Source organism: Clarias gariepinus, chromosome 22 (genome assembly GCF_024256425.1).
Source record: "Clarias gariepinus isolate MV-2021 ecotype Netherlands chromosome 22, CGAR_prim_01v2, whole genome shotgun sequence".
NCBI lineage: Eukaryota > Metazoa > Chordata > Actinopteri > Siluriformes > Clariidae > Clarias > Clarias gariepinus.
In genome coordinates this window covers 8,684,261-8,708,020 of record NC_071121.1, presented here as the reverse complement: position 1 = coordinate 8,708,020, position 23,760 = coordinate 8,684,261, and the positions used below count along the sequence as shown (strand labels likewise).

The window sequence follows — 23,760 nt, the reverse complement described above, 5'->3', positions numbered from 1 at the left end:
CTCATTATACTATGCTCATGGTTCAAAAACAACTTGAGTGTTGGCCTCTGACAAGGAGACCTGAGATTAGCCTAAAATTACAGAAAGGCAGATTAAAAGTAGGGCACAAGCTAGATGAGTGTGTGGAAACGGACAGCTGCATTGCAGATAACCCTTGAGGGTGATGGAGTAAGTAATAGCGAACTGGCGCCACCTTTTATCAACCTTTCCATTCACAGAGTTGCTTCACAAGCACCATTCACTTTCCAAGGCAATGGTCTTAAAAAAAAACACCTCACACTCCATACACTGCAGTCATGAACCAGGCACCATAAAGCATATTGACAGTGTGTAGAGGGTCTCTGCATTGTACAAGACTTTTGATTCACATACATTATTTACACCCTCAAATACTTTTACTTTTTTGTTTTAGCAAAACATGTTTTGTTTGATTCTGAGCTGTGTGAAGGCCGTGTATGGTTCCTCAAGGTTTGGTTTTATCCAACGTCCCAAAAACATGCCATAAGATAGTTGGCAACACAAAATTACCCCTAGGGGTGAAAAAGTGTTTGGAATTGCCTCCACAATGTACTGCAGTACCATTTATGTAGAAGTGCCTCCTCATGATCAGTGATCCATAGGATAAAAACTGAATCCATTGTGTGACTCTGACTCTTATGAGCAAGGATGAAGCATTTTCTGCTGATGTATGAATGAATAAACGAACAAATGCATAACTGAAATGAAACTAGGTTACACTATTGATGTTTTTTTAACAGCACCACATCACTCTTATTGGCATCATTAGCTCTAGAAATTCTAATGAGCAAAATGTTTCATTTTTATGACAAGGGAAAGAATGGTCTCTGAAGTTCTTGTATTGCACAGACAGACAGACAGATAGATAGCCCTTATTCATTGATTTAAGTAAGAAGATTTTGCCACTAGGTATTGTAAGGAGACTGCTGAAAGTGATTTCTCCAAGGATCATTGTTGTACTGTAGCATTATAGACACCTGTTGCATTCAGGGGTCACAGGGTCCTTAAATCTACAATTAAGCATCCCCTTAATGTCAAAAAAGTAACAATAATTTGGAAGATATGCCATAGGAAAGCCTTTTTTCCACTGATCTGCATGGACAAGTCCATAGAGTTTAATAAATTAGATGAAATAGATACAGTAGTCAGATGAAACTAGAAATAAAAAATTTGGCAACAATTAATCTTTGAAAATACCTATCTCAGGAATTTGAAGTAAACTCTATTGCCCAATTTTCTGTGCCCATGACAGCCCAGCATGGTCTTCTGCTTTTGTAGCCAAACCATTTTGATGTTTTGTGTGGTGATCATGCTTTTCTGATCACCACAGTTGTAAAGAGTAATTAAGTCATTTTATTGTTCCTGTCAGTTCATGGCTATTTTCCTTTAAGCTTTCTTGTAAGCATGGAGAGCTTTTGTTCATTCTAACATTTGATGTAAATATAAACTAAAGCTCTTGACCTGTATTACAGTAAATCTAATTAGGTCAAAGTAACCTAATTTACCAACGGAGTTTTGTTTAACAATGATGCCAATAATTCTACAGCTGACCAAACATTAGGAATAATGCCGAAAATAGAGGAATGACTCAAGATGCAAAAACTGCAAAAAAAAGTTTCCATACTTTTCGATGGACCACAGTTGAGCGCTGACTCGCTATATTGAAAATGGGTTGCGTAAAGCGGAACGAAATCAATGAATGGCCAGATGGTGGTAAGAGTAATGATTTCGTAATAAAGATGACAAAAACTTTTATTTCTGCCCGCTTAAGCCCATGTTTTAGAAACATGGCCGTAAAAAAAGAAAGGGTATAAAGGGTGGCTCCGGCGACAGATACACCTAACCCTGGAGACATAAATCCGTCATCTCTGTGGCAGGTACTTGACTGGATCAGATTCCCAGCTCGACACTGATTGTATCTGAGCATTTGGAGGTAAAGGACCTTCTCAGTGGTCTAACCCGGTGGCATCTGGGCTCAAACCAAGGACCTTCTGATTAGTAGTCCAACATACAGTATTAACCACCGAGCCAACCACAAACAAGTCAAACTGGATATTTTAAGCCCAGCTAATGTTTCAAATCTTCACCTGCCTGTTTCCTGTGCCCATGATAGGCTCATATTCTTGATCTCGGTGTAAAACCCAACCTGGTCTTCGGCTTTTGTAGCATCGACCTTAATCGGGTTACCCACCGAGCCACCCTAGTTGATGACTGTAGAGAGCAATTTCTAATATCATACTGTAGACATTACATTGTAGAAAGAGAGAGAGAGAGAGAGAGAGAGAGAGAGCTCCCACGCGCCATAACGCTTTATTTATAACCAGCATATGAATTCACCTGTTTGCTGTACATTCATAAGCATTTGTCATATGCATTCCTACAGGAACTGAGCAGTGAGAGATCTGGAGCAAAATCCGAAAGCTCGTAGACAGGGATGGTGATGTGTTGTGACACACTGTTTAGAGCTGCGGGTTTGGACGTTTTGTCATCACGCGCTTTGCGGTCGTGGACTTCCTCACGTTCCGAGAGAGAGAGAGAGAGAGAGAGAGCTAACGACACTGATAACAAACACAGCTGCCTGCCTTGATTTGTCATAATGCAGAAAGGAGGCGGGATCTCTCTCTCTCTTTCTCACACACACACACACACTTTCTCTCTGCAGCATTGCAGGTACGGAGCCGCGCTCAGGACACAAAAAAAAACGGAGACGTGAAGGATGTGGCGCGCGCTCTAACCATGTCTGTCGAGGCTTTTTTATGTGTGTGTCTGTTTGTTTGCCATCCTGTGCGTAAAGATCCACATGAAGTTGCATGACTCTACAGCCGCCCACACATACACACACACGCACACGGCGACGTCTTGTCCTCTGCTATTCCTCTCAGCGCTTTGCGTGCACTTGCACGGTTCCACTTTGCTGGTTTTTCTACACAATGCGGTGCAAAAGTGGGCGTGGTTTCGCTCAGAGTGCACCCTAAATAATGAGAAATAGTGTCACGTGGTTTACAAAGCTTTACACTTATACATATATATTTTCGATTAAATATATATATATATATATATATATATATATATATATATATAATCAATCATGGATTGGAGTTAGTGGAGTTTTAAAGTAAAGTCGAATAAAGGCAAAAGCGCTTCTATTAGTAATACAAGCAGAAATACATATACATCTATATATCAGAGTAGATATAATATTAGTGAGACTGGCGTGTTAGGGGAAAGCGTGTTTGTGGGTGTGGCAGTGCGTGCGTCCCCGCAACAGGAGGCAGTGCCATTATTGATTTCCATGATTGCGCAACGTTAGCTGTTTATGAGTGTTTTAATGATGATGAATCATAAATCATGCTAGAGCGTTTTAAAAAAAAAGCGCGCGCGCACACACATCTAGACCATCCTGCGCAATCTGACAAGAGCCAGTTGCAAGAAAGAAAGAAATATAAGTCGGGCGCGTATTTATGTGTCGCCCGTGCGCCCCGCCGTCTGTCTTTCACTGCGGGCTAACAGGGTGCAGGGGAGGGAGGGAGGGAGGGAGAAGGGGAAGGAGGGAGGGTGAGAAGAAGAAAAAAAGAGAGAGGGGAGCGATGGGAGCGCGCGGACTGAGCGGGCTTTTTCTTTCTCTCTGCACTTCTGTTCCGCCGGGGAGGAGCGCACGAGCACCGAGCACTGAGCACCGCGCGCACCGTCCCTGCTTTAAATAGGATTGCGCCTGAACATTTCCCAGTGCGAAAACTGACACACTGCACCTCTCTCTCTCTCTCTCTCTCTCTCTGTCTGTCTATCTCTCGGGGACATTGGTCAGGATGCCGATGACTGACACCTGCTTCTCCTAAAGACACGGAGCAGGGGGACTTCCATGGCCAGTAAAATAGAAGGTCGGACGCGTTTCCATAACCCTAGTTTGTCGTTGTGTGTGCGTTTCATGTTTTATGTTTGTGTGTGTTGGAGTAGTAGTAGAAGTAGTACAGTAGTAGTAGTAGGTCTGCGTGTGGATGAGCAAAGTTGCGTGCGCTTAGCCTACTACAACCCAGATGTCTTTAGAGCAGCAAGTTCTGTGGTGCACTCCAGTCCAGGGTTGTCTGTTAGTGCAAACCTAGCTGGATGTCTCATTCATTAAATAATTGACTGTTTTTGTCCTGATGTCTGTTTTTTTTTAACCTTCAGTGGCACGGTGCAGTGTTTGAAGTGCACATGGTACTGTATGCATTATGGAAAAGTTTCATAATGTAAAGATCAGGGAAGTGCTTGGGTATGTACACACGTGGTCACCGGTGTGTTGAACCTAGTATCTTGTTTATGTTGAAAAACTTAAGAAAACCACCTGATCACCTCTATGTATGCAGAAGAATAGACCCTAAAGCTGAACTAACATGGTATTACTTAGTAAATATTTTACTTTTGAATATCATCACCATGCTTTATTCATTGTTATTGGTTATATTATGTTATGTTATATGCTTGGTGTATACTGTGGAAAGGATTTGCTCAGGTCTCTCTTTTTCTTTTTTCTTTTATCCGTAGCACATAATCACCCAGATCAGTGGTCGTGACCAGAGTTTGTGGCCACGTCCCAAATGTTAGATTAATGTCACAGAGAGTATGCTGCCTATGGTAACTATGGTTACCTCTTGTGGCATGCCTCTTGGCATTACTCTTTAGCGCAGTAGTGTGCAGCGCAGATCAGGACACAGCCTGTGTAAGGGCAGCAGTGGTGACTGACTTCAACACAATGGACAGCACTGACCTTTAAAGTCATTCTTTATTAAACTGAGATGAAATTAAGCTGTCGTGCAAATAAGAGCTTTTTGTAGTCATAGAAAAATAAAATTTTGCCCAACAACCTGTTGATGCACTAAGAGTCAAAACAAGGTAATAAAAGCTTAAACTTTTGCTGTACTTGTTATTTACTGATGCTGCCTAATTCCCAATGCTTTTCCTCATTATGGCACCAACATGAAGCATGTCAAACTTTTTACACATATTTTCACTGACAGATGAGTTCCTCATTTTATAACATACAGTATACAGTATGACTATTTCACAAACCACTGTTCCATGACCTATGCATTACCTATATTGAAATCTGCATTTACTATTATCAGGTACATTAAATTAATCAGGTCCATCATAAGTCAAAGTGGTGCACTTTAGTCTCTCGTGGTATCTCTCTGAAAGGACTTTTCTCAAGACGCAATTTCCTTAGAGACCATTTCAGGAAAAAAAAAAAAAAAGCTGAGCTGTGAACTAGAAGTAGCTACCTGAAAGACTGGCTGGACCTCTGGGTCATAAAAAAATGGAAAGCTGTGGTTAAGAGAAAGAAGCTGTCAGGGAAAAAAGGCACATTTTATTGTCGGTCATACCACGTCCTGCTGTAGACTCTGAAGTTTTTTTCCTTCCATGAAATAGAACGCAGTTTTTCTGTGACTGAATAGAGAGAGCGAGGATGGTTCTTGATCTAGTGCTGATGGTAATAATTCATACAAATATGTGTAAGATTTCTCATGTGTCTAGTGTTTGGTGCCTTAAAGTGCAAATCCATGACAATTAGTAGTTCTTTTAATCTTGGAAACCACATGCTGTTTTTTTTTTCATTAATTGTTTATTAGCTGTGTCAAATCCTATTTTTCTAATTTCAATCCAATTCTAAAATCATAAATCACTGATTTACCTACTGCTTTTAACATCACCGAAAATACTGTATTATATCCAAACATTTCCTTTACTGGAGAAATCCTAAGTGTAATGATCCACCTACTGTAGAAATTATAGTGAAGGAGGTTAGCAGATTTCGGAATTGTAAAGGACATCCTGAGATTGAGTGAATAATCAGTTTGATTGGCTGTCTAGTACTGTTCATTCCTCTGAGCTTGACCTTTTACTTAAAGAGCGCGTCGAGTCACAAATAATTGCCTGGAGTCCAGAGAAAGTGGTAAAAGATAGAGGATGTTATTGGAGATCATTTAAGGTTTACACCATATGGGGAAAGCACAACAGCTTTTTTTTATTATTTACACCAAAATGGTTGCAGGATTTCACAAAACATACCTGTAGCGCAGTGTTAAATAGCTGCCTGGAGATGGAAAGTCCACTGAGGATCTGTTTGCTGTAGTTTTAGCCAGATTAATGCACTTGTTTTTGCATCAGTAAACTGTTATATCAAGACAAATAATGCAACTGATTTAACCAGGGCATGTCTGGAAGGATGAGCATGACCGTTTATCACAGAGGATCCCAGCGCTAGAGTTAATGTGCTTTGCCATTTGTTTGTATGGATACTAAATTGGAGAGGTCCATTCAAGCGTAAAGAAAAAGGACTATTAAAGTCTGCAGAGGTTTTTGTGTGCCAGAGATCGGAACAGAGAACAAACTGTACTATATGTTACCATGCTGGATGGTTTATACTGTATTTCTTTGAGAAAGTAAATAATGGCATTTTTATTTTAGTTAGCTTATGATTCTAGACCATCCCAAACATTTCTGAAAAACAACTGTTACTCCGATTTTACAGTAAATGTCAGACTGTATCATGATTTAACAGTGTGCAGGACTTAAAGTGTAAAAAGAAATACTCCCTCCATGTGCACACATGCCATTCCACTAATTTACTGCACATAATTACTCCAAATTGATGAATTTCACTGCTGTTAATGAGGATGCTCTGTTCCAGGCTCTGCTTGCCTTAGCTGGAAGTGTCCCTGCAATCAGATAAATGAGTAAGTGCGAGTGGCTCACTGCTGTGCAGCTGTAATGGCTGATGCCGCACATGCTACCCACTCTTTGCATCGTCGCCTGGCATGCTTAGCATGGTAAACGTGCACCTTAACAAGTTTCCCCGAGTGTCAGAACTAGCCCACTTCCTTTTAAGAGCCCCAAGAGAGGTCAAACACACATGAGCTTGCTTCACTCACCACTGACAAGGCTTGCAGAGCATACAAACACCCTGGTGAAACACTTATCATGCTGAGTATACAGTCGTGGGAAGCTCTTTGCCTTTTCCCACGGTAGGTCAGATGGCTAAAGACTGTGGTGAGCAGGCTGAGACCTGAGTAGGAGTTTCAGCAGCAGGATGCTGTGCTGTAAATACTCAGTGCTTGCTGTAGGGGCTGAAGGTTGGGAGTAGGATGATGTGTTTGTGTGCGTGGTGTACGCTTTGGTCTCTCTGCAGCACCAGCAGCCAGTTGTTGCTCAAGGCACTATTGAAGTCTAGACTGTGGACTGAGGGAGACTGGTGTAACTGTGTCTGTTGTGGAGCAGGACAATTCATGGGGGCCGCTGGGTTGTCGAGTATCTGCAGGGATGCTCTGTTTATTTGAGGCAAGAAAATGTGTCCTAAAATGTATAACAAAAAATGTTTTCCTATTATAGTGTGTCAGATAGGATTAGTGTTGCATGTGCTGGAGGAGTTATAAATTCTGGAGTATATATAGAATGTTTTTCTAATTTAGGAAATAGTAATATGTATTTACAAATTTTAACACATCTGAAACCGGTCACATTTCTTTAAAATGCTAGAAAGAAAAATACATCAGGTGATCTAAATAAATTGACATGTTTATAAAAAAGAATATTGCTTCCAATATATTGCATAAGGGGGAGTCAAAAATTATCCGCACTCCAGTTATATTAAAACTTCGGTTGTCAGCGCTTTCCATCCAAGCCCACTGTCTTCCCGAGCAAAAATGGATGCCCCACTTGTTTTTTGCATAAAAGAAAAGCAGGATTTTTTTGTGGTCTGAAAGTGAACCTGGTGGAGCGTTTATCTGCAAACAAAATTTGGAAGGAAGGTGAAAGTTTCTTAAAAAGAAATCATTACTGGTGCCAAGACATGGATTCATCACTACTAGCCTGAGAATAAACGGTAGAGTATGAAACGGGAACATCCTCAATCGCCAAACAGGAAAAAGCTGAAAATTTAAGCATCAGCTGCTTACAGTTTTCTGGGATTCTTAAGGGCCAGTATTGGAAAATCATCAGGAAAAACGTTCAACAATCAACAGTGCTCATTACAGTGAGACGCTTATTGAATAGCTGAAGAACAAACTTCGGCTTAAATGCAGAGGACTGCTATCCATTGTCTACACTGTCCACACTCTGCATAAACTTCATTTAGAGGTGTTAATGCATCCTCCCTATAGTCTTGATCTTTCTCCATCAAACTTTCACCCTTTTGGTCCTAAGAAACCAGCTCTACGAGGATGAAGATTCACTTCTGATGAATGACTGATGACAGCAGTGCTATGGTCATGTGATTTACAGCACAAATGATCTAGACATAACATACATTGCTTTTAATTTGGAATTAAACTGAGCTTTGTGACAACCATAAGTAATATACCACTTAGCCTGTGCATAGACACGGGAGGCTTGGACCCTATACTAGGGGACTGGGGTACACCATGACACTCCACCACAGGGTGCCACCACACATTTACTCTCTTGTACACGCCAAGGGCAAAGTGGGAATGCCAATCAGCTTACTCTGCATGTCTTTGGGAGGAAACTGGAGCACCAGGAGGAAAGAACGCTGGAGGTGCGAGCCCACAGTGCTAACCACTTTGCTGTCATGCTGCCCCTTTTAACATACACATGTCGGGAAATCTTATTTATGCACATAGGAAAACTTTTAAAAACTTGTAGCTGCAATTTTCATGTGATTTTAGTATGGCATTTTTTTATTTGTGGTAGGGAGAGATTGTCTTAACTGTTATATGATTTTAGTATAATCAGTGTATAACAGTCTCCAGTCTAACCAAACTGAAAATCACTATACACTTATAAAAAGGTAACCGACTGCAATGGGATAGTTGATTTAACAAACAGAAATCAGAATCACTTATTGAATGCAAAACAGATATATTGTATTTAGTAAAAATAATCTTAAGCATACATCTTGAATCATGACAACTTTTCTGGAAATACTTACATTCAGTTACAATAAACAAACACAAAATACAATTATAATTCAAAGCACCATGTCCTTTGATGAGGAATGAGGCGAGAGAAAGTGTTTAAAGATTTTATCTGAGGTCCATGTGTCACATAGTCCCACCTAGTTGTCCATCTTAATTCAGATGCTCAATGCCCAAGCTCCCCAGCAAACTGGAAGACCACTCCAAAAACGACAGACAAAAGGCAAGATGCAGATCCCAGTGAGAAAAAGGGAACAACAAACCTCCTCCACAGTCCCCACATAGAGCTCCTTACTCCTCCAGACACTAAAAAGTCCTTTTTTTGTTGAACACAAAATATAGGTTTCTCACCAAGGACTCAGAAGTTTGACCAATGGATACAAAGTCTTTTTTTCTACAAAGGTTAGACAGAAACACAGCATATGTTCACAAAACACATCAAATGCAATATATTGTTAAACATGTATTTCACTTAAAAGCCAACCTTACTTTCTTTCAGTTGAGCATAAAACACAAGTTTCTCAATACAGCAAATTCCACCACATTGTCAAAGCCATGTTCCAGCCATTAGTTCTCTCTTCTTCTATACCCGGCCATAACTTATAACGCAGCTATTGTACTCTAGTGCCCCCCGTGGTAAGGAAGAGAATAACACCTCACCTTCCACAGCCCTATAACAGGCTGGTGACTGTTATAAGTGTTATGAAAAATAGGCTAAGAGTTATCTATGAACCCTTGTACTCTTGTACTGTATATTATTATGTGTGCAAATAGAGTCAGGCTCACTTAGCATTGTTAACATTCCACCCATAGCAATAGATTTCCATGAAGCACAGTAGTGAAAATAACTAATAATCACTACTGCAATCATCATTTAAATATGCACATTGTGTGAATAATTTAATTGAGTTACAAGCTCCCTAGTAGGTTTTCCTCTGTGTATTGGTTATAAGCAGTATTAATTAGACAGTGGTGAAGATGAGAGGGTGAATGCAGATGGTCTCCTCAGCTGGTACAGCTTGTGCCAAGAGGGCACTGCCTCCTCCCCTGCACTTCCTCTAAATACCAGGCCGTGTCAAGCAGCAGGGTTAAACTCTGGAGGAGGCGCTCTTAAATATCAGTGCTCTATAGGACTATGGCACCACACCTCCAAAATCCCCCACCATCGCAGGTCCATGGTTTCACCTGTACTATTGTATAAGTGTGATTATATCCAGCCGGGTAACAATTTGAGGCACTCAGTGTGATTGCTTGCATTCCACATACAGCAATAACCTCAGTGATTCAGCCATTTTAGCGTTGTTTCAAAAAAAGCACACTGCTCAGCATTGCTGTGTAACCCTCAGCTAACAGAAATGAGTTCAAGATCCTTTTTGAGAAATGCAAAACCATTATATGGGATTCGGTTTATTTGTTATACACTGCAGTAACATTTTCAGAGAACACTGACTATTTTTAACAAGCAGTATTATCACTACAAAAGGCTTGATGCAAATGGAAAAAAGAAAAATGTGTGTGTGTATATATATATATATATATATATATATATATATATATAGTGTGTGTGTGTGTGTGTGTGTGTACAGGTGCATCTCAATAAATTAGAATGTCATTGAAAAGTTGATTATATAGATTAATTACACACAGACTGCTATATTTCAAGTGTTTATTTTTTCTATAGCTGATGAAAACCCAAAATTTAGTATCTTAGAGTAGACCTAATTAGAATATTACTTTTTTTCACAATTTTTAAGACAGAAACGTTGGACTACTGAGACGTATGAACATGTACAGCACTTAATACTTGCCCAAGGCTCCCTTCACATGAATTACTCCAGCAATGCGATGTGGCCTGGCACTGCTGGGGTGTTATGGAAGCCCCAGTTGCTCTGATAGCAGCCTTTAGCTCTTCTGCGTTGTTGAGTCTGGTGCCTTACATCTTCCACTTCACAATTCCTCATAGATTCTCTGTGGGCTTTATGTTGGCCTAGGTTTGCTGTCCAATCAAGCACAGGGATGTCATCGTCCTTAAACCAGATATTAGTACTTTTGGAAGTGTGGGCAGGTGCCAATCCTGCTGGAAAATGAAGTCAGCATATTCACAACTTCCTGGTAGATGGCTGCACTGACCTTGGACCTTATAAAAACACAGTGGACCAGCGCCAGCAGATGACATCGCTTGACACAAGGAATGCAACAGTTGTAGTCCATGTCCTGGATATGTCTGTGCGTGGTGGCTCTTGAAGCACTGACTCCAGCTGCAGTCCACTCCTTGTGAATCTCCTCCAAATTCATAAAAGGGCTTTGTTTCACAATCCTCTCATGGCTGCGGTTATCCCTGTTACTTGTGCATCTTTTTCTATCACATTTTTTCCTTCCATTCAACTTTCTAACTGTCAAGTCAACTGTGTAGCCTACTTAACCAGTCTGAGAGCAAATTAATTAGCTAATTAGTGTCGACACTTTGAGTGTCCAATATTGAATTTTTTACAATATTAAAAAATTTTGAAATACAGAATTTTGGGTTTTCATTAGCTGTAAGCCATAATCATCAAAATTAAAATAAATAAACACTTAAAATATCAATCTGTGTATCTATATAATTTGAGTTTCATGTTTTGAATTTAATTAATAAAATAAATCAACTTTTCAATTATATTCCAGTTAATTGAGATGCACCTGTAATAATTTGTCTTCTATAACACTTATCCTGGGGGTCTGGAGCCTATACCTGGAGACTTTGTGCACGAGGCAGAGTACATCCACATGTGCACACTCACACGGCCAATTTGGGACTACTAATTAGTCTAACCTTTTTTTTCTGAAAGTCACCAACCACAGGGAGAACATGCAAACTCTATGTACACAGACCTGAGACCTGAGGATTAAATCTTTGACCCTGCAGGTGTGAAGCCAAGTCGCCATATACTGTACAATGTGTTTAATAACACAAAGTAATAATTTTGCATTACACAAAAATGCACATGTTCAAAGCAATTATTACATCCTGAAACTTTCAAGTGACTAGCAAGGCCATATGGGTTCATGTGAGCTAAAAGTAAATTTGATTATAAAATCACAAACATTTTCTTTTACACACATACTGTAAACAATCTAAAGCTTGTGCCCAACTGACTATCACACTGCCTATTCATGTGGATATTTATTTTAAAAACCACGACCATTAATATGTACATACTGTAGTTCACCTTTGCTACTATAACAACCTACACTCTTCTGGGAAGGCTTTTTACTAGATTTTGGTGCATAGATTTCTGCTCATTCAGCCACAAAAGCATTAGTAAGGTCAGGCTTTAATATATGGGAAGGAGGCCTGCTGTAGTCGGAGTTTTATTTCATTCCAGATGTGTTCAAGGGGGTTGAGGTCATTGGCACTGTGCAGGATACTCGATGTTCTTATACACCAATATTGACAGATCATATCAATAGAGTTTTCCTTGTGGACGGGGGCGTTGCTTTTCCCACATGCTTTTTTTGCTACAGTGTTCAAAGGTTGATGTTAATATGCTAATATATGTGTGATTATACTTTCAGACTTGGCCCTCTATAACAAAAAAATTATTCTTCTACAATTTGTTTTTGTCATGGAAGTGCTAGGGAGCGTCAGACCACATTGTCTGTCAACCACCCTTTATAATAATGTTCCACTAATGTTATTTATATGTTATACACTCTGTTTACGTTTCAATTTGATTTTGTCTTTGGACAAATAGTTTGGCTCGTGAGTGCCACCCAGCCCAGAGGCCAATTTGACAGACTTTCCTGCCAAGCTCACTTTAGAGGGCCACAAAGCAGAAGCTCAACTGGAGGCAGAGGCCAACAGGGTGGCTTCTTCTGTGACATGTGGGTCAGATGGTAAGAAGGAGGTCTCCAGTGTCCAGCCTATTATAGCTTCAAACTCTGCTAAGGAGGTCTTTCCCCACCTACCGTGTCCTACTGAGAATGTTGCTCTGCCGCCATGTTTCAATATGAAGTATGTCACCCTTCACCATGCCTGCTGAGAACAAGCATGCCAATACATTCCCCATGCTTCATGAGGTAGCTTGTTCCCACCTTTTGCCCCATTCCCCACACTTGTGGTGCAGAGAACTTTGCTCCCCCATTTGCCAGGAGCTATGTCTTAAAGTAGGTTAACTGTCATTGTGGCACAAAGATCCAATGGACTACAGCGACCATCAGTTATGTATGTGTGATTATGTTGCACCTGAGTCTCGTTGTACACTCTCTTTAAGTTCTGGTGTTTCAGTTTTTCTCTGAAACAGTTATTTACTGTACATTCAGTGGTCCCTGTTTTGTGTATTGTGGTATAGTTATGGATATTTTGCACTTGAATCTAATTTAAGTATTGATGATGGAAGAGTCACTGGATAAAGTTTTCTCGGTCACCTCCCAAAGATTCTCAATAGTGCTCAAAGGTCGTGACTCTTTGGTGGCCAATCCATGTGTAAACATGATTCTTCATAAACAACTCTGTCACAATTTTAACAAAGGATCTTGGCATGGTCCTCTTGGAATATGTCCATGCCATCAGAAAAGAAAAAAAATCTATTGATGGTAAAACCTGGTCATTCAGTATATTCCAGTAGTCAGCTGACCTCATGTTTGGGGCAGATAATGTTGCTGACCCTTGACCTGACCAACAGAGGCAACCCCAGAACATAACATTGCCCCCCTTAGGCTTGTACAGTAGACACTAGACATGATACTCATCCACCTTTTTTTTTTTTTTTTTTTTCTTACAAGAATGTGTATTACTAAATCTCAATTTTAGTAGTTTCAGTCTCCTTAGTTGTTTTCTTTTCTTGATGCAGTCCAATAATTTGACCTTTCTGTAACATCTTTGCCACAGGATGTATCTTATGACATGGCTGTTTATCCAGTGTTTATCCAATGGAAGGCTCTTACCTATTTGCTTAAATAAGTTCAGGTGTTGTTTTTTTTGCTTTGCCCAGGCAGGGTAATTTACAGTATGCAGAAACAAATTCATATGGAAAATAGTGTTTGATGTTGCATACACAACGTATTGTACAGTTAGCTTTAGCAGCGCTTATATCCAGAGACATTTACAAAAGTCTTATGAAAAACATATCCTCATTGTAGTTACAAGTTACTAAGAAAACCAATTAAAAAAAAGTTAAAACTCTGGTAGATTGCAAGAGTTTAGCTTTTCTTTAGCTGTGATTTAAGTATTTATAAGTTAGAGCTTCAGTCTTTGCTCAAATAGAGATATCAACTTAGCTGTTCAAACAGCCAGGTCATGGATATTCACTTTTAACCTGGAGAGAAAATGGTGCAAAGCAGAGTTTAATAACTGACTTTAGCTAGGTTTTTTTTCTGCTTTCTGTATCTGGATCAGTTGTTAACATCCTGGGCAATGAGTTAAGGATATTACATTCACATGTGTGACTTCCACTGAGAGAAAAGTACAGGTTTTTGTGACATTGTAAAGAAGAAATATACAACACAGAGTCAGGTCAGCAATATAACTGCACCAAAGTTTATGTTGTCAGGTAGTGTGATCTCTATCTCCTGGGATAGCAGCTCAGTCTTACCAATGTTTGGTTTAGTAGTGGGATAAGTACACAAGTTACACATCTGACACTGACTTCCTGGAGGATTAACTCATGAAAACATCTTTGGATGGGAATATCGACCCCATACACATAAATGTATTTATACAGCGTTATTTGTGACCATGTACTGTATTTTTCCTCTAGCATGTGTGTAACCATGTCACACTGTATAAACTGATCTATGCACAAGCACACACAAAGTATGGACAAATTAGAAACACCAAATAAGCTTGACCGCATGTCTTTGGACTGTGAGAGGAAACCACAGCACCAATAGGAAACCCACCAAGCACATAAACATGCAAACTCTACACATTCACACACAGAGTTGAGTCCAGATCTGAATGCCAAATCCTAAAGGTGCGAGGCAACAGTACTAACCATCAAGCTGTCAAGTAACTTATTAAAACAATAAAAAAGTATTGGGTTTTGTTCTTCAAATTGCGTTCTGAAACCTGGTCTCTCCTCGTTCTGTCTGTGGGCAGCCAAGAACCTGATGAACATGCTGCAGTGATCTGGCTCATCAGCCCTCACAAACTCAAAGTGCAAACTCAGTTTTAATAAAGTACTTCCAACAGTGAGCAAGCTGCAAGGGATGAACTCATTAGTCTTCATGACCTCTCATCTCATGCCCATGCCCAAGCCTCAGCTGAGTCGTGGGTCACTTTTAGAAAGACCAAGAGATGGGAAGGCTGATGGTTGTGCTATGGCTCTACACCTCAGAGACTGCAGCAGATGGCTAAAGACTTTAGTTTGGGAGTTGGAAGATTAGTTGATGTCCACATCATGACAGACACATTAAGGATCTCAGGAGATGGAGAAGTAACACCATGTTTAGCATTTTGGACGACTTCCATTAGAAGATTGTGATCTTGTCCAGTGAGCGTTCCAGTCTTAGTAAGCTTGAATGATACATACAGTATATGATGATAATGATGATGATGATTATAGATATGGGACACATAACATACTTACTTAATACACAGATTAATAAATTAAAAAAATAACAACACAATAGTTACACATGAAAAATAATATGCATAATAATTAATAATAAAAATAAAAGTTTATACTGAAAGCATCTCTTCATAAGCATGGCATTAGGTATCTGTCTTGGCTTGGTGTTTTGTCTGTGAGTAATCACAGGCTGTGACAGAAGTACTGTACTAGACCAAAATAGGAGGATCTTACTGACATCACACTCTGGCCTCTATTCCTATTGGGGAATCCATCTAAGCCCCGACCGTATGCTGTTCGCTCCTCCTCTTAGCCCCTCTCCCACTGCAGTGGACGTGCGTGGCTTTCTGAGCGTGCTCACTCGCAGCAGCAGGTGGAGATGACATCATCTGCACTGCAGCAGACTGCAGCACTGGGTCTGAACAAAGACATGTCAAAACTGCTACTACGTGCTGCGGCCATGCTGTCTGTCTCTTTTCCGTTTTCTGTTATTTTTGTTCTGCTCTTTTTCTGTCTCTATCTATCTGTGCCTTGCAGTTTCTCTTCCTCTGTCTTTCAACCATGCCCTAACATGAAGCACAGACATGGTTTAGCTTTCTAACCTACATAATGTTTTTTGATTGAGCGAACCTTTCAATGTATTTGCAAGCCATGTTTTTTTCCACGCACATCCCCCCAGGCCTTGTTGAACGCCTCATGATGGATGTCGTTGTTTTACCCAAATAACGTCTGCCTCCATCCAGCCAGCCACCCACCCACCAGTGCTCATTTTCCTGTCTATAAGTAGAGAACAAAAGCAGATACAGTCACAGATACAGGCTTGTCTGAACACCTGACATGGTAACTGGAAGGTTTGGTAACTCCATGCCCTCAGCCTGTGCTCCAGAATAGCAATCCATTTCCATTACTGAATTGATTCAGGGCTTAACTAAGTAATTGTAATTTCCCAGTCAGTCATGTACTCTACTGTGGTGTTATCCAGTGACAACTTACGTGACCTTAAAGTCACGCAAGCCGTTTTGCGTACCATCGGCAGGTAACAAGGCGTGCAGCTTGGCTAATGAAACCAATCTCAACAAGTTAAGTTTCACCTGCATCCGAAGTTTCCAGTTAAAGACACAGAAAGTGCGTCATACTTCGCCTCTTTTGTGTTTTGCGTTCATCCTGCTATGCCCATTCACAGACATAATGATGGTAACGCTGCCACGAGCCATGCGCAGGCATGTTCTTGTCGCCTAGTTACTGCTCAGCAGCAGGTTGCCACAGAAACAGAATCCTGGCTGGAGGAGAGATGCTAAAGCAGTCGGTACATGTTATGAGTTTTTATCATGCACACTCCTGCCCTACACTGGACATTTGTGTTGCCCTTCTGAGCTGGCAGCTTCACCTGAATACTGCAATTGCTAATATAGTGGCACGAATCTGTGTGAAAAGCAGCCAGACTAAATCAATGTACTGTTTTTGTCTGAAGATAACCAGACTTGCCTTTATAGAGCATGCAGAATATGTAGATCTACAACGATTTAAGATTTTTCTGCATATCTCTACGTTCAATATTCTGCATTGCATGCTTTTTTCGTACTGGGTTGCAGATGGTGTGGTAATAAAAAATGTGTTAATGCTCACTAATATTCATTAGAAATGTTTTATTCAGTTTGCTAATTGCAGAAATGGTGTGGTGATGTCTCATGGCTCCAGGGAGTGAGGTTTAATTCTGAGTTTCTCCTAGCTTCCATGTGGGTTCTTTCCAAAGTACTCTAGTTTCATCAAAACCCACAAAAACACGATTCATGTTAGGATTGGGCTTTAAGATGTGCGGATGCCTGTGTATAATGACTGGCCATGCACCAGGTGCTTCTGGGATTCACTTTAAAATTCAACACGCCCTGAAATGGAGAGGCAGTGATGGAAAATGAATTAATAAACAAATTACTGTTCCAGACTGATTACATGCAAATAAGATGGGTGCTGAGTATAATCTATAGCACACAACTTACAGCAAACATGAAACCAGACAGCAACAGCAGATGCAAATCGAAACCAGTGACTAAATTATTTCAGAAGTAGGAGGTCAACCACCATGGTGTTTCATAGGCACCTAGCATTGAATGAAACAGTTTTGTGTCTATTAACGATAAGTGCAAGACTATGAAATTGTATCTTTTTAAGTTTTTATGTTATTGTGAACCTTTTTATTTTGCTGCACATTTTACTGAATGGACAGTACATACTTTAGATCAATGGCATAAAATATAATAACTGAAAAGCACATGTATTCATATATTTACTCCACAGGTTTACTTTTAGGTTCTATTCCTGTGTCAAGTAATTGAAGCTGTTATTGTCTTTAACCTTCGTGGTTTACTATAATAGCTACGCTCTGTGGTCACCTGGTCCTAGCAACATATCAACGTTTTATGAAATCTATTTACTAGAGTGATGACGTGTTTAAAAAAGGTAAAATAATTTTTTTCCTTTGTCCTTGCATTTGTTAAACACGAAAATGGTTGTCTTGTAGATAACCAGTTCAGAATGTCCATCCTCGAGCGCCTGGAGCAGATGGAGCGCAGGATGGCCGAGATGGCAGGCCAGCAGCAGCAGCAAAGCAATGGAGCAGCTGGAGGAGCTGGTGCAGGGGCAGGAGGGGCAGGAGGAGCAGGAGGTGGTGGAAATGGAGGGAACAGCAGTAGCAGTCAGTCTCAGGTACTGTTACCGATAAGCAGTACATTTGACTTGAATTAATTAGGTACTTTTTTAATAAAACACTACATGCCTTGTGTCCTCAGTGTCTGTCAGTCCAGGGACAGGCGGGCAGCTCGTTTGAGAGTCGTGTGGTTGTCGTGTGTGAGAAGATGATGAACCGTGCCTGCTGGGCCAAATCCAAACACCTGATCCACTCGAAAACCTTCCGTGGAATGACCCTGCTGCATCTTGCTGCCGGACAAGGCTACGCCACACTCATCAAAACGCTCATCAAGTGGCGGTGAGTCACATCACACACCTGGGGGACAAGATGGAGTGTATGTAAAAAAGTTACACAAAGAAAAGAGTGTGTGTGTAAATGTCATTAATTTATGTTTTCATTTATTTATTTATCACACCTAGAAAACATGCCATTATATTGAATAGATACACTAAATCGTGAGTTGAATAGTTCCTGTGAATGGACTGGTATTCTATTCAACGTGTTCCTAACAGCAGTGTTCCTATAATAGGATCCACCATAAACATGACTAAGATAAATCAGAAAAATAAAGATTAATAAATTAATGAACAATTACATGTGATATATAGTATACGGTCTTGCTGCATAACAGGATACAGTGGAACCTTGAATTAGGAGCATAATTCCTTCCGAAAATGTGCTCGTATTCCGGAATTAATTCCAGACGATTACCCACAATTTCGCAGCGCAAGGGAGAGAAAAAACATTGGCTCAGTTGTGATCACGTGACGCTCGGCATCAAAACAAGAAGCACATGCGTGATACATGATACTCGGTACTCGTAAACCAAGACTTGCTCGTTTTTCAAGTCAAAATGTGTTTCAAATCTTTGCCTGTCTTGCGAAACACTTGCAAACCGCATTACTCGCAATCTGAGGTTTCACTGTAACATGTTTTATTAACATCCTTTTACCTAATTCTAAATAGATTTGTTTTTAATTTTTTTTTGTCTAGCACTAAGCATGCAGACAGCATTGATCTGGAGCTTGAGGTGGACCCACTTAACGTCGACCACTTCTCTTGTACACCCTTGGTAAAATATTTTTTAACAATCCATCTGACTCCTTTAGCAAGCACTGAATTTTTTCACTTGCGTTTCCTTTCTAACTATATCACTCCTTGGTTCTCTTATATAGATGTGGGCCTGTGCTCTGGGTCACCTCGAGGCAGCCGTGGTTTTGTACAAATGGGACCGCAGAGCTCTGACCATACCAGACTCTCTGGGTCGTCTGCCACTGTCTATCGCTCGTTCTCGAGGCCACACCAAACTGGCTGAGTGTCTGGAGCAGCTCCAGAGAGAGGAACAACAGCAGCCTCCCTCGACCCACATGACCTTTTCTCCTAACTCTGATGCCCCCTCCTCTGACAACTGGATTGTCAGCTGGACCAACGACAGCATGGTGGCTCCTAGCAGTCACAAGAGTGGTGCCTCCATGACTGCTACCACTAATTCCTCCAGCAACATCACTCCCGGTGAGTGCAGAACATGATTCACAAAGAGAAAAAGTAGGAAATGGACAGTGTTAGGCAGGACAGTGGCTAGTGTATTACTGCAGGCCTTTGGTGAGTGGAGCGGTACTTGTGGCGCAATCTAATTTAAACAGCCCATTTCCTGGGATTAGCTCTAACAGCACCGCAGAGATCAGAGAGCAAATTTAATTGAAAGATGATCCACTGCTGACAGAGTACACTTCTTTTTGCTTTCCTCTTATCCAGACTTGAGACGCCCCAGATCCGAGCCCTCCAGCTACTACAGCAGTGAGTGCCAGCGAGATCTCCCTGCAGCGAAGAAACACAAACCGAACCCAGACATGGCTCAGATGCGACCGAATAAAGCCGTCTCCGTTCCCTTGAGCCTGGAGCAACAGCAGCTCCACAAACTCACCACCAGCCCAAACACACTTCCTGCAGAAACACCCAGTGCTGAGCAAAACACTGCTGCTGAAGGCACTAAAATCAGTGGTATCCCACAAGCCAAGCTGGGCACATTTCGCACAGGGGGACATAAATGGAGCTCCAGGGAGGTCTACAGGTCTAAAGTATCAGGAGGAGGTGGAGGAAGCAGTATGGGGAAGGAGAAACTGGTGACCAGGCTGCGTCAGAGAGGGGAGAACCTTAGTATGATGACCATGACTGACAGAGAGATGGTAGACACTGAGTTGCTTATCTATAAAGAGGACTTGGAGAACCAGGACTGTCTTTCACAAATGGAAGACCTACAGGTGAGGCCGGATTTGTGGTCATTCTATCCTCTTGTCCGGTTCACAACTCGAGAGATGTATATGCTTATAAACAAATGAAACTTCACACTATGAAAACTAAGTCAATAGATTGGCCATCCATCGTGTTAATGTACATAAGGTGGCATTAGAGAGTAGTCAGTCTGGCCCAGCACACTGCCTCAGACCTGTAATACCACATAATAAACTCCAGCGATTGATCTGCCCTCAGGGCCAAGAGCTCCTCCAATTCCATTCATCTCTGTCACACGGAGGTGGAGAAAGGAGGAGGGAATAAGGGCAGTCGTGTAGCGCAAACACAGTGGCGGCACTAGAGTTAGATTGATTTGTGGGTTTTTGGAAACTTTATGCCTGTGTGAGTGTGTGTTATTTCTCAAAGGTTGTTAATTCCTAAAAGCAGCTGCGCCAATGACACATTTTTGTGTTTCTGGATGCGTGCTATTTTGTAATTTTACAAAGGTTATCCATTACTGAAAGCAGCAGCACCGGTGACATAAAGAGACTGTACTAATTGGTTGTTAGAAGCATATGATGTTAGAATCGTGGAAAGAAAAAAAAAACAATTTCATTATCTTGTGCCGTATGCCATATTCAGTTTCATTCATGTATATAGTCAAGTGCTAACAACATTTAGTAAAAAAAACAACAACTGGAACTTATCATAATCCTATAATTTTGTCACACTATCACAGTTTTTCAGCTCTAAAGTCAGTCCTGTGTCCCAGCTGAAACAGCTGCTCATGAGCCACATGTTTTAACAGAAAAGGTGGGGTGGGTTAAAGGAATGGAAAATTTTTGTCAATGCTGCAGTGTTAATTGTAATTCATCCCTCTGCCTGTAGAGGGCTTAAAATGAGAGGCCATTTTTAAATATAATGTAAGAAAAAAGTAAATAAGTAGAAGTCCATTAAACCTGTTTCAGTCTCTTGGATGCAACAGTTCATTTCCCTGTTTATTCGCCGCTGTCAGGCAAACATGATGACCTTGGCAGAGCACATAATTGAGGCAACGCCAGAGCGCATTAAGAGGGAGAACTTCTCGGCTGTGGAGTCTGTTCCTCTAGACAGCAGCGGCCTGAGCAGCACCATGAGCTGGCTGGCTACTTACCTGGGAGACGTTGAGCAGCTACCCAGCATCATCCATCTGAGGTAAGGAGCCTCTGCGGGCAGGGGTTTAAGTAGTTTTAAATTGGTACCGGCTATGTATCCCAAAGGCGAGGAGAATAAACCATGGAGGTGGCGGACAGTTCTATAAAGCTCTGTAAAGTTTCTCTTTATATTATATCTCTTCACTTATTTCCTTAGAATAGCCTTAGCCAACCAAATCTTTCAGGGTCAGATTTCAAATTGTCAAAATGGAACGCTACCTACAGTACCAGTGCATTGATGTAAGCTCGCACTAACGTTAATTAGCAGTAATGTAGTTAGCATAGAAACACAGGTGGTTCGGAGGCAATTCAGAACAACGTAGAAGCAATTACTAATAAGGCAAAGTGGTGTTTGAGATGACGTAACATTATCATACATGTTTTCTTGGTAAAAAGTGCTACAGTGCCTGGTTGTCAATGTGAGTCTTTCCATAATTGCGTACCACCACTGAATCTTTTAGTAGCACACAGTACAGGACCGGTCTGAGCTAGTGTTACCCAGATCTGGTCTGTATTACCTTTACCTAGTAATTAAATTACATACAGGTGTTGGTCAATACCACATTTAACTTTTTGTTTTAAATTGCTTTTTGTTTTAAATTGCTTTTACATTTTCTCCACTGCCCAGGATGCTCTTGATGTGTAATGGCATAATAAATCTTACTGCACAACATTTCCAATATAACAGCAAATTACAAAATGACCACCAGGACATTGTCACTGTTATAACCAATGGAAGTTTGCTATTAAATAGCTTTAGCATTAAAACTTGGCTAGAAAACTAACACCTCATGCATGTCGCTCATTTCATCTGTCACTCCTTTCAACCCAGGTGACCCAAAAGTTCATTTTTACTCTATTTAGACACTCTGCTGCAATATCGTCTATTGTTTATGTTTTCTACCTTATTATAACTGTGGTTTGTTGTACCAGAGTTGGATTATTAGCAACATCAGTTGCACCAACTGTTGGAGCTGCTGTATCATCCATATCAATATCAAAGGTGCTAAGGTATAGTATACAGTCTTAGATTTAGTCAGTCAATAAAAAAACTGATCCTAGCTTAGAACGTCTATCTCTTTCCTGTTCGTATACCATGAAAAACTGTTTAGTTGACAGTTTCTTAGAGCGTTTACACATCCCGGGCCTGTGATCATTTCTGAGAACACTTGACCACAAAGTCTGATTCAATTTGATCAGTGAAAACACAATCGTTTCAGACTCAGGAACCAAGCCCAAGTCCGCTTGAAGAGGTGGTCTCGGGTACTGTACAGAGTACTTGGGCACTGATATAGAAGCCAGTCGTACCCGAGCACGAAAGCGAATCAATGTTTAGACCCAACTTCATCAGTGCCGTTGCTTCTCTCTGCAATCTCTGTGTGCATGTAGCACATGTCAGTCTTATCCGCTGACCTACACAGTCATAGCTGATAAAGTAGGAAGGCACGCAAGATCGTAGCTCTTGACATTTTTTTTGAAATATAATTAATATTATGAATAGCATTAAAGTTAACGTTCTTGTTCTCTTCCTCTCTTTGTTTAATGGCGGCTCACAAATCAAGTAGGTGTATACTGCCACCTACTGACTTGGAGAGAGTAAATATGTAAGTGTATTCGAGAGCGGAGAGAAAAGCTGGTCGTCAACGCTGGCCAACAGAGGAGTGGGAAGGGGAAGCAATCATTCCTAGGCATGGTACAAATCAATCGTGCCTAATGTGAAAACGCCCCTAACGACCTCTCTGAGACTTCACTAACCTCCAGACAGACTTGCTGCGAGACAGTGCATCTGTTGTCTGATTGCAGTGGCCCGTTAGGTAGGAGGCTGCCCAAAACAGGTGTTCATCTGCCCATTTTAAGGGGGTTTATGTAAAGCACCACTGTCTGCACTTTAAATATATGTTTAACATCTTAAAATGTTACAGCACTAGCCCATACAGTTTATCTGATATGCTGATTTTTCTTCTATCTTTCTATTCCTTCCTTCTGTATTTTTTTTCCATCCACTATCCTCCTCACCCGTCAGCCTTGCTGCGAGGCATAATTCATGAATATTTCTATTTTCTTCTGAGCAATTGCCTGAAGGAAAAATGCTCGACTAACATCTCAGGATGCACACACATTTCTGTCACCACTACTTTGTCTGTCTTGTCACTTGCTGCTAAGACTGT

General features: G+C 40.9%; 1 protein-coding gene across 5 annotated transcripts in view; it reads left to right on the top strand.

Moving 5' to 3' along the window:
- Positions 1-23,760, top strand: part of camta1a (calmodulin binding transcription activator 1a) — a 436,555-nt gene that overhangs the window by 402,136 nt on the left and 10,659 nt on the right. For 4 of the 5 annotated variants that reach the window (XR_008356115.1, XM_053482709.1, XM_053482710.1 and 1 more), the window contains 6 exons: positions 18,000-18,184; positions 18,268-18,464; positions 19,161-19,239; positions 19,343-19,679; positions 19,923-20,428; positions 21,415-21,593. Coding sequence is in view for 4 of the 5 variants with exons in the window: in XM_053482709.1 (XP_053338684.1) it covers positions 18,000-18,184; positions 18,268-18,464; positions 19,161-19,239; positions 19,343-19,679; positions 19,923-20,428; positions 21,415-21,593 (1,483 nt within the window). In the remaining variant the exon portion in view is untranslated. Of the gene's footprint in view, positions 1-3,681; positions 3,897-17,999; positions 18,185-18,267; positions 18,465-19,160; positions 19,240-19,342; positions 19,680-19,922; positions 20,429-21,414; positions 21,594-23,760 lie in introns of those variants that run through there. The other variant, XM_053482706.1, reaches the window with a different exon arrangement.